General features: G+C 39.7%; 1 protein-coding gene across 1 annotated transcript in view; it reads right to left on the bottom strand.

Moving 5' to 3' along the window:
- Positions 1-6095, bottom strand: part of LOC105360045 (probable RNA methyltransferase CG11342) — an 84706-nt gene extending 78611 nt beyond the window's left edge. The window contains exon 1 of the mRNA XM_011496823.1: positions 5671-6095. Within this exon, the coding sequence (XP_011495125.1) occupies positions 5671-5713 (43 nt within the window). The 5' untranslated portion in view covers positions 5714-6095. The remainder of the gene's footprint in view (positions 1-5670) is intronic.
- Between the last annotated feature and the right edge of the window lie 6503 nt (positions 6096-12598).

Below are 12598 nucleotides of genomic sequence, written 5' to 3' on the forward strand. Positions count from 1 at the left end.
TATTATCATTTTATCGCTACTAACGAAGAGGAGCTCGACGCGTTCTGTGGCAGTTTGTTTGGCAGTCTGACGACGCCGCAGTGATATTCATCGATGACGTACACGAAGTGACTTCCGGCTGCGCAAAAGCCTTTTCCGCTCCAGTTTCACGGATATTACGTGCGTACGAGCGTAAAACGGGCAGTTGAACTACCGAAATATCGATTTGTCCAATAGGAGATAGTGACTACTATGAAAAGCGAGCTTTTCATTTGTTAGACGTAGTCAAGACTTCTATATTATTCTTGTGGATTGGATGGTTGGGGTGGGGGATGAGGGGTGGTTATGGTGGAGGGTGGGGGATGGCATGGTGGAGGGGGGGGTTGTAAGGTGTAGTTTGAATCTACCGAGGGGAAAATAATTTTGTTGCATGATTGATCCCAGCCACGTTTCACAACGAGAATTCTAAAGGAATATATTGGATTTTATAATAGTTGAAGGATGGAGATTCATTCATCTATTCCTTTGTCGCTCTCCAGTCGTTTCATTACAATCGATTGGAAATTAATATTCATATTAAAATGATTGTCTTTAATGTTCTTAAAATTTATTTGCTAATTTATATGAAAAAGTTGAATTGAAAATTTTTAATTGCAATTACTTTCTATCGCAAGCGAATTGAATGTTCATACGATCCTAGGCACTTGAACATACGATAATCCAATATAATAAACTCACTAATATTGAATACTTACAAAACAATATAGTGCGAATATAAATTAATTATCAATGTTATGACACACTGATTAACGAACAGAATTTTAAAGAGTTTTTGTGGGAATCATTGAATTTAAAAAATGTTTATGTTTTAAAAAGTATTCTATGACTATTGAATACCATTTATAGGATTGTTACAAAATCATAATATTGACTGTTGGTGAAAGACACATTTAATATTTCGTTCTTGCACATTCCAGCCTGTAAATTACAATGTATTTATGTGAAATGCACGTCGCTAAAACGAAAGATAAAAATATTCATTATTAATACATATTTGAAATTCATAACTATCTAAAATTTAATAAATAATCATTTTATTTTTTAATATGTTATTACAACATTATTCGATTTTGCAATTATTTATTTATTTATTTTTTTTTTTTTTTGTTCTATTCGATAAGATCGCATAATTATTGAATACGAATAATTATTTATTATAGAATGAGCTTTATTTATATCTAATACTACTGTAAGTATCAAGTGACGGACAGTCGATATTATAGAGAAATAAATAATTTTTTGAATTTCCACATCATGCTTTATATAGTATGATCATAAAAAATTTTTATACAATGACTTATATACCGTTTCAATAGTTCTGATTTCACAAAGATATTCATTTCAAGGTTTTATCATTAGAGGTCGTATACAAAGTTTTTTTCTTTTATTAACAAACTAAATTTAATTATTTTCTTCTACGGTTTAATCTAAATATTAGCATTAAGAATTTACGCCTATCAATAATAATTCTCAACTACTTTTTAATTTAAACTCTTTTTAATGTCAGAAGAAAAATATTTTGGTAGTTTCTAAAAATAGACTCATCGATCTTTTCATTTCTATCGGTGACAGGGGGTGGGGGCGAGAGCGGAGCGGGGCGGATGGGGAGGGGGAGGGGGAGGGGTGGGGGATTAAAATAATTCGTTTATTTTTACAAAGAATTTCTCAGCATCATCTTACATCTTTCAATTGTTAATTTATATATATTAAAAAAATAATAATAATACTCTATTATGAGTCGAGTCAAGTAAAAATGCCATAACGAAAATTAATAAACATCTTCTTTCATACTCGTTTTTCCATTTTTGTTTCGCTCTTCCTGCTTTGCCATTGTTCTTAATTGAAGCCGACGACGTCTCGGATCATTTCGTCACTTTAAGGGAAGGTCTAAAAATACAACGCAACTGTCGTATTCCTGATGTAATCACGGATTACATTTACACAATAATGTTCTAATGTTTCTATTAAGAAAAACATCATTATAAATTTTAACAAGTCCGTAAAAAAGCATTTTTATTTTATATCGTTTACCATATGCTCATAAAGAAGGGAAAATTTCATTGAAATTGACATGCTTTATCATATATTTAAAATAAAACAATTATGCAGGTAAAAATTAGGCATTATGACATAATGTTAACGATGGAATTAAATCTTAATAATAAATGGTAGGTTTAATTCATTCTCAACATTAATACTTTCATACATTTCCGCCTATAAATGTAAGAAACGTTACATGCCCGTTACATTATCTTTAAACTAAATCTGCAAATACAGAACAATCACTAGAAGAGTAAAAAAGTCTCTGAAATTATTGTTTCAACTATTTGGAATTTCATCGAATGAATGGGGCTACACGTAATTGCTTTTATTGAAAAGCTACAATTTATATTGAAACTCTGCTACGGGAGGTTTATTTCTTCGTACAATGCGCTAAGCACGAAAAATCTTTATATTCGAATATTACGTTATTAATAATATAAATACATTAGGAGCCCAGAGTGTTTGTCGAGTGGTTAATACATTGTCCCCGTCGTAATTCTTTGCGAGTTTATTCGTCAATCGTTACTCCTGACTCACTCGCTGAATAATCAGTTGTTCAAACCGCAGTTTTTCTGATCAACGCTGTACCCAAAGCAGTGAAATCCTGTGTCGTTTAACCTTATTAATTCTAATGGCTCGACATGCGCCACCAAGGGCAACTATAAGGGGTTGCCTCTTAATCTCATTTTCAGCCCCAAAACTTTACAAATCAGTCAAAAGGATCGTTATTACGCAATCGTTTGTAATATCCATAAACGATGATTGGCAGAAAACCGCACGCGTCAAAATTATCCACGATCGCGTGCGCGACATAAAGGGCACGCGTGTCATTCTACGTGTGCGTGCGCGCTTACATTCGTACACGAACCACCTCAGTTATGACGCATGCGCTCTTGCTTTTTCCCACACGCATTTTTACGTTACGGACTTTTTAAAAACAATCGAAATTGCCACGGGTTTCCTCCTTTTTCCCTACTTCTTTTTATTAGCGATACACATACGTTCTTACGTCTCGGAATCGATGTTCCTGATATTTACAGAACGTGCGCAGCACGATAAAGAAAAGAAAAACGCGGTCAGCAATGACGCGTGTATTAATTTTTGAGTAATATATTTGCGTTTAAACGTGAGGAATACGAGAGCATACCTGCTTTCCTAGAAATGATTGTAATACGCGATATTACGATATTATTTTCTTTTTGGAATTTTCAAAATTCGCTCGATATAAACGAATATAAGCGAACTTTATCTTATATTATATCCGTCCTTATAAAAAAATTACTTACGTTCCTTTATGTCGCAAAACCTCAGTATTTTTCATATTATAATTGTTTATATTAAATACACACTCTGCATTAATTATTAAAAAACTAATAATAATTAAATAAAAGAAAAATTGAGATTGTTTTACTAGTTAATTTTATTAAATTATTATTATTATTAGGATATTAGGAATACATTTTAATAATAATAACAATAATAATGATGATGATGATGATGATGATGATGATAATAATAATAATAGTAATAATAAAAATAGCGAATCAAAAAGCCGAATAAAAATGGCTTTAAAATATCATTATTAATATTGAATAATCATCGGTAATAACTTCGTCGAATATTTTCTTATTATCGTGTGTCATAAAAAAACGTAGCTGTGATTTTTATAGATTACGTATAATTTCATATTCTGCTTTTCGTACATTTAATAAGATTACCATATATTTTCTTTTCAAAGCGAAACTACAATATTGCCTATCATTACGACAGAAATGTGCCTATCTTATGTACATAGTAACGAAACATGTGTTACTTGTGTTCTTACAACTCAACAAATGATTAAAATCTGCATAGTTTCTTTTGTAAGATATAACAGATAATATAAATGCTAGTGAATCCTTTCCATTTTCTTTTAATTATTTCAAATAATAAATTATAATTATCTTGCTGGGAATTGCCAATGCGGTTGTTACAATTATGTAAAAACATACGATTCGCTACTAAACCTATCCCGTGTCCCCTATGTATCGAATAATGTAGTATATTACGTAAATGTTGCCATCTCTTTTCGATATTATTATATCAGAAGTGGTATTATAATTTTAATGAATTCAAGCGGTGCATGTGTTTACTTCTTAAAATCAATAATATTTATTATGGAGTACGCTGCTTATTGAAATAAATATATAGAAAATCACAAGATAAATTGTCATCGTGTCGTGGATTTTCATTTTGTCATTAAACTTCCTTTAATTGACATTTCAAATGTAAGTACTTTGAGAGTACTTTGAGTGTGGTAAGCTTTCAGTTTACTTTCCAAAGATATCATCGATTGCGTATGGCTTTTGATATTGATCTAATATAATTCGTGCCAAATGCTTCCGAAATATTATTACGTTAATGTTACGCTGATATGTAATTCGTAGAAAAAAAAAATTATTCTCAAAATCAAGTTTCTCCTCGCGCTTATGACAACGCTTATGAGTCTGCCTTCTAATTCTATTTACTCAGTCGAGTAGGCATGTAGTAAGAATTTTGGCTTAAAAAATAAATTAGTATAAATAATATTTCATAAACTTGCCTATATACGATAAGAATATACACTCGAAACATTTCCCGTCCCTACAATATATATATATATATATAATGTTATACTATAAAGCATTATAAATAGTAATCCACAAGTAGGATCATAATTTTTTTGTTGCTTAAAATGAATATTAAGGCCGCGATTCAGTAATAACATAATCAAACATTGTCTTTTTTTTTTCTTCTTCTTCCTTCTTCTTCTTCTTTATTCTTTTACTTCACCTAATAATATCTTTTATTTTGTTCAAAAATTTTCTAAGATAATCGTGTATTTCTGTTTATCGGAAGGCATTCTAATTTTAACTAATTGCTTGTATTGTTATTTAATGGGTGGAGATTATTTCAATTAAAAATATGAATGAAGGCAGAAAAATTTTATACGATAATATTGTTATTAGCGTGTACAGTAATTTGATGAAATATCATTTATTAAGAGACGATAAGGTTTATTTTTCATTTTGGGAAGCGTGCCCAAATATAATAAATAATAAAGGGGCTTACATTTAAACGAAATACATAATTACTAATATAATAGGCATTTTATATTGCGATATGCTATTAAAAGTATATCGAGACGGGTAAAGATCGTTGCGATCAAATGAAGAAAGAACATCGATAAGATTTTAAAAATAACGTAAAATGCTACGTTATTACGACTTATTTGCGTATTGTTTCCATTGGCTTTGGCTAATTGAATTTCTGCATTAACCAAGCCTGTTCTTCTTACCAATTCTTACCAATTCTCTCAAATATTACGCACCTTTAACCGAACCTCAATTCCTGTTATCAAAAAAAAAAAAAAAAAAAAAAAAAAAAAAAAAAAAAAAAAAAAAAAAAAAAAAAAAAAAAAAAAATTGATGAAACAGACTGATATCAATAAAAATCCCATCCTCGAGCAATAACCGAGTCAGTCCTGTCTGCTACTTCTGTCGTTACTGCATTCAAGTAAAGAGAGAAAAAGAATAAAAGAAGAAAAAAAAAATATGTTGGATTACTCACATTTGATAAAGTCACGGCAATTTCTTGCGGAGAGCGCTATCATTTACGCTTGTACACAGAATAAATAATACATTGATTTCCGATACGACGGTTAACGGACTAATAAACAAAGCGGGAGCAATCGAGAAAGTCGTGTCGTCGTCGGTCGATGTCGATGAAAGCAGAGGCGAATTACGAGATAGCGCGAATGCGTCCCCACGGCGCATGTCCTTCGCGCTCGTTCAAAGTCCCGACTCGGGATTATGCACGGACGATACGGCGCGTTGGACGTGAAATTAGCGAGCTACCGCGGACGCTAGGTAATTCACAAAAGAGGAGTCATAATAATAATGAATGGAGAAGTTTCGGCGCGAAAGCGCGGCTAAATCAGTCCGCCGGAAGAGTTTTATTAATGACCGGCAAATGGTGACCCACCCGACTGACGGGGCACTCGGTTCTCAACTACGTCATTCGAGTAGTGGCCAGCATCCAGCCCCCAGTCGGCGGTATCCCCGGGTGACTCTCGTCCCGCCCTAATCGTAGTAGAGCCTTCTCCGGCCGGCACTACTGACGGTCCCGTGACCGATGCCGGCAGCAAGGAACTTGACGGGTTTGACCGTGACGCGGCGGAAGCGTCGCGCGCGCGCCGACCTCCGGCGAAAGAGAAAATACGGAGTGCTGGTCGGAGTGGTGGTGGTACTGATGGTAGTGGTGGTGGTGGTACTGATGGTAGTGGTGGTGGTGGCGGTAGTGGTGATGGCGGTGGTGGTGGTGGTGGTGGTTGTGATGGCGGTAGTGGTAGCAGTGGCGGTATTAAAGGTGGTAGTAAAGGTGATAGTAGTGGTGGTAGTATTGGTGTGGTGCCGCCGCCGACGCCGCCACTGCCACCGCTACCGTCGCTAACGCCGCTACCGCTGCCGCTGCTGCTGCCGCCGCCGCTGCCGCTGCCGCCGCCACAACCGTCATCGAACTCGGCGGCACTCGAAGCTCGAAGTCGAGTTAGTCAGTCAGTCAGTCAGTCAGTCGTCGTTTGCATAATGGCGCGTACGGTTGCCCGTTTCTCGTCTGCCTGCCGCCGTTGCTGATCCCCCCGGCTCAAGTTGCGCGGGATTGACGAAAGAGTCAGCGAGGAAGGACGTTCTTGGAGGAACGTCCACGAGGTAACGTAGTGCATCGCTACCCGCCAGTGCTTCTTCCTGCCGTTGTTGACGCTGTCATTGTTTATTTATCGGCGCGTGGTCCAAGTGGGGACGCAGTGATTTTCTAATTAACTAGTGATTTTCGTCCTTCGATTTCTGCTGCTGTTCGCCGACGAGGCCGGCGTTGCGATTTCTTGGACTTGGAGAGCTTTTGCACAATATTGCTTACTTAACGAGGCGGCGGCTCGGTCCGTAAATGACGTTGCCTAAAATAACTCGGAACGCACGCGATTATTTGCAGAATACAATTTCGGATGTACAGCGGCGCCGTCGTATCCCGGCGACTTCTCCACTGTCGGTTACGTCGTTCCAATCGCCGTAATCCAGCTGCAATTGATAATGCGCCGGTGTATCGTGTATTGAAGGAGCGGCAGGGAAGATTTAATGCATAGACGGTCCCGAATTACACTACGTTCCGGACTTATTGATCGAGAAGCTTTTGTTTGTTAATTCGTGGGTGCGTCCATGTGCATAAGTGCTCCTCTATCTGTCTGTCTGTCTGTGCACATCCATCCGTCCGTCCGTCCGTCCATCCATCCAACTGTCTGTCTACCTGCTTACTTACCTGTCTGCTTACTAACCCATCTCTCTAATTACCTACCTACCTACCCACCTACCTACCTACCTACCTACCTACCTACCTACCTACCTACCTACCTACCTACCTATCTACCTACCTGTGTGTCTGTCTGCTTGTATGTCTGACCGTCTGTCCGTTCGTTCGTTGGTTGCTTGATTCGTCCGTTCGTCCGTCTGTCCGCTCGTCCGCTCGTGTGGTCGATATGGAATAGAAGGGGAGGAGGTGGTAGATAAAGCTCGTGTGCCTCGTTATAAGTTTGAGCTATCACGAATGTTTACATCGTTCGCCCACAGTGCAAAGTGCAGTGCGATTACACACACTTAGCCACGCAGACCAAGTTGCGACGTCGCATTTAATAGGTGTGTTATCGTGAGCGTCGAATGCCTTACTTTATCCGGCTTCTTATTTTCCGTTGCCGTTATAGCTGCTGCAATGGTCGTATGTCCGGAAAGCGATATCTCGTAGGCGGGATATGTGGGAGTGGATTAATTTTCGGAAGTAAGTCGTCGGGAGGGACCGCCGCCGCTATCAAGGCACAGCAGACCCTTGGGTAAGGGAGAAAAAACAAAGAGCGGCGTAATTCAGGATGTAGATGGAAAATAAAAGAGGTCGAGGAATTCGGATTAGCGGGGACGTCGATTCTATTTACAGTACTGTACTATTTATTTTTCACTACGCCCCTCTTCCTAGACTCACGAATAATTCGAAATCTCGTCTGGGATTTGGGCTTTCGGCTATCGATCGTGTTGATTACCTTTTGTCAATTGACTCCTTGCCAATCACTTGTGCAGCCCGAGTTTAATCAGCGATTACGGTCATAACCTACTACTTTTTTTTTTTTTTTTTTTTTTTTTTTTTTTTTTTTTTTTTTTATTCATTGAGTCATCGAGAATAGAGCAAAGATTCTCACGAGTGCAATAACTTGTTTGTTTTTTGTTTTTGCATTTAAGGGCCAAATTAAATTCAGACCCATAGTTCAAATATTGTCTCAATAAGGTTAAGCTTGAAAAACGCATTTTACTGTGCGTGATAACGTTCTCTGTCGCAGCCTCGTTATCGCTCGGCTCTTCTCTTCTCACCAAGCACATGTCAATTAGTATCCAGTATGTGCATTAAGAAAAACGCGCTCTTATATAAATACTCATTGGTTAAGTCTATAATTGTCGCGTGTTTATCAATTGTTGTCGGGGAAAATCTCATAACGTCTTCTCAATCAAATTCGAAAAAGGCCTCTCTAACCTCTCTCGGTCGATTACCGGTTGTTCCGCAACGGATTTTTCCCTCCGGATGCGCGCCCAACCAGGGCCACAAAAATGACGAATAAATGAACCGATTCGCGTTCGTCTGCCATTGGATAGTGCCTCCTTGCGTGAGCGCCTCCACCTTCCTTGTACCCCCCCCCCTCCCCCTCCCCGACCATTCCCCTCTTCAACGGCTGAGTACCCCGTGTGCGCTCTGCGGCCGCCCGCCCGCCCGGCGACCCTAGCCGCTACTATTTGGTCCGCTTTTTGTTTCGTTTTAAACGGCTGAAGGAAGTCGACAGGGCAACTTCCGGTTCTCTTGCTTACCAAGTAAAGCACGCGTACCCCGCACATCTGCAATGTAACAAATCGATGACCCAGTATTCCTCTCCTCCCTTCCCCTCGGCCATTGTACACCTTTATCGACGAAAGAGCGTGAGAGGTTAGGCAGCACGACGGACCCTGATATAAGTGTGTATTTGCCAATTATGTTGATTGCATCAGATGACGGTATTTGTACGTTTGGACACTGTACGCGCACACTACCTCCTCTCTCTTCACTCTATCTATTATACAATCTCGGGCTTTAATGATAGATTATCGAGTACCAAATGATTATTCTCCCGTTCATGCCGAGGAGCGCATACTCAACGATATCGCAACGAGCGTGCAAATTATTTTTACGAAATAACGTAGAAAGAGAGACAGAGAGAGAGAGGGAGAGAGAGAGAGAGAGAGAGAGAGAGAGAGAGAGAGAGAGATGAGTAGTGAAAGAGGAGAGAGTTAGAGAGAAAACGTGGAGCGCGCTATGCGGGTGTGGATTTATTAATCAACGAAAAATTCTCGACCGGCAAACTCCGCCATTTTGACCTTTAGGAAGGAGATCAGCTATCTCTTGCGGCCCAAAGTCGATCTCGGAAGTGCCTTTCGTCATAATGTGCCCGCCAAGCTTACGTACCGTTTCCTTCGTCTCGCCAAATTTCATCATGTTTGTCTTACGTACGCGTCGTAGTCGTCGTTGTCGTCGTCGTCGTCGTCGTCGTCGTCGTCGTCGTCGTCGTCGTCGTTTTGTCTCTCCCACTTTCCCTCTCATCTCCCCTCTCCTCTCTCATCTTTACTCTCCTTTCTTCTCCTCGCTCTCTCATCCCTCTGCACTGATTTTTGCCTTTATCGTTGGACTTGGCCTCGAGATAGGTATATTTTTGGATCCCTTTTAATCCCACACATCCCTCTATCCTATTTTGCTTTTTTACTTCAAGTGGGAGACTGACGTACGGGATCATCGTTTAAAAACGATCGAGTCTTCTTATTTTCTTGAAAATTTTCCCTCATACGATAAAATTTACAAATTCGTGGCAAAAGTTTGATTGCCCGAAAACAATGTTGCAAAGGCATTTTGTTAGCAACTTGAACGAGTGTGATCCTCATATTATCAATGCTAATGAACTGGTTTTCAAAAAGTTGGTAGGTGTAAATGTAAATTGTTTTCTCTTGTCCTTAGAATTCACTCGGCTTTATATTGATTACCACAGGCACAGAAAGACACAGAAATATATATATAGATAGATAGTTAGACAGTGTGCGAGCATACAAGTACTTACTATGCCTAAAAATTTTATATTAAAATTCAAATTGCCTGCAGTAAATACTTTGCTTAAATCAATTTCCAGAGCTTGAATCGATCGATACAACAAACACTATATCGAGTCATGACTGCATGAAAGCCAACATTCTCACAGTAATCGTACACGTGTGCTTACTTTCATTGCCGACACAGACCAATCTATATTTTCTTCAAATTTAGATTTTGAATCATGGGCCTAGCAATTACAGCAATACGTCCACGGATAACACCAGTTGTTAAATAGGAAAAATGATAAACGAGCATTTTGTGAAATTGACGTTATCTACGTTCGGATGGACAATTATACTATATTATAATGGTAAAATGCACACTGATTTAAGTGACCGTCGGAAGGTGAAGGGCGTAGCGGGTTGAGTGGAGTTTGCTGGAGTGTAGGGGAGAGGTGAGGAGTTCTCGAGTTCGGCGGCACGAATTTTACGCAAGTGCGCGTTGGCTAGGGGAAACACGTGATAAGGTCGCGCGATTTACGTAGGGATTCCGCATTTTATAGTGGATACGGAGGCGCCGGAGCGTGCGCTCTTTTTTTCTTCCTCGTTTTTATTCTTGCGTATCGATGACGGAGTCGTGCGATAACGAGTCTTTGGCAGCTGGTTATAAGTCGAACCCTCTTGCATCCAGTTTTCAAGGTGAGATGAGCCGTTCGATCGTCACGAGCGACGAGTACGTTTTACTCCAAATAGCTGATACAAAAAAGAAAAAAAGAAAAAAAGAACCCTGTGTCGACGGTCGATTTTCCTCACTGACACGTTTCTAATTCAAGCTAACATTTATTCGTCTTACACATCCATCACCTCGTGTTTCTTACTAATTTACTCATTTATTGATTTTCTTTCGTTTGCGAGCAGACACGACTCGTCGAGTCTACTCGATTGAAGCGCGAACTCGTAGCTCGTTATGTCCATGTGTTTGTGCACACGCGGGCGCGCGCGCGCGCGCGCGTCATTACCAACAGCAATCGTACTGCGAAGTAAAGCGAAAATGTCGAAAAATTCATTTCCAAGACTCCTCGTTAATGCTACTCGCATCATCGGCATTTTTCGGGGCAAAATACAAAGTCATACCGCGCTCTTTAAAAATTCGATACGTTAAGCCGTCGCTCACGCGTGCACGGGACATTTATTCACGTATGCGCGCGAGCTCACGTATGTAAAAATCCATCTAGGGTCCCACGATATCCTCCCCCCTCACCGTACGTTGATGAATTACTCCTTAGCGTCCCAAGAATGCAACGACCAGCGCATATTGATGAGCTCTTTAACGGAAAGCACCATTTTCCTCGGTGCAATAATCGTGGAGACTTTTATAATAAGACAATAATTACAACTGCCCGGTAAACCGCGATCACCCCCCCACCCCCCATCTCACTCTCTCTCTCTCTCTCTCTCTCTCTCTCATTCTCTCTTTGTCTTATATATATATATACACACATTCTAAATAAATCAATTCGTGTATTTATTTTTTGCATTGGAGGAGTAAAGTTATCGTAGCAGATAGAAGTATCACTGTAGAGTAGTAACACATACATTTTAGCTTACGTAGGAATTCTAAAATCACTCTCGCATACAAATTCAACCTTTTAAAGTCTAAATTCTTCTATTTACCGGGTCATCATCCTTCCTCTCATTAGTTGCTCAGGATTCATACTTTGTTAAAAAGCCTGACGCAAAATAAGCCGATAATCATAAAACGATTCACCACCGCGATAAGGAGCGTTACGAAAGACCTTCGCTAAGGACGGCGAGAGGTGCGACGGGGCGGTATAATCGAACGAGGGTGGGATGGGATGGGATGGGATGGGGGGGGGGTCGGCGGCGGCGGCGGCGGCGGGCTAAGCCGCAGGCATTATCGCTCAAGATCGCAGAGACGAGCGAGAGCCACCACTACTCTACCTTTCCAGAACTCGGCATACCCCTGACCTTAGCGAGTCCTCGAGCCGTCATTGCATAACAGCCCCGCGCACGAGCGAGCGGATGTTGAAACTCGCGCATTTGCTTTTGAAATAATGTGCGCGTGTGAATCACTTGGCTCATTGGCGCTACAGAGCTCGAAATGCCGCCGCTCTGGATGATGATTGGCGCAAATTTTTTATACCATCTGCAGAGATAGATGGATATTTAGCGATCGCCACATTATTCGCAGCTTCTGACTTATTTATACGCAAATGTACATGTAAATGTGAAGGATTGGGCTGCTTAGGAATTTAATTGAAATTTGACTGGTTTGTAATGGTTTGGGAGCAAATGTAGCGTGCTAGCGAGCTTTTCCATAATAATAATGATGATGA

The sequence above is a fragment of the Ceratosolen solmsi genome, unplaced genomic scaffold, assembly GCF_000503995.2.
Source record: "Ceratosolen solmsi marchali unplaced genomic scaffold, CerSol_1.0 scaffold10, whole genome shotgun sequence".
In the NCBI taxonomy this organism is placed as follows: domain Eukaryota; kingdom Metazoa; phylum Arthropoda; class Insecta; order Hymenoptera; family Agaonidae; genus Ceratosolen; species Ceratosolen solmsi.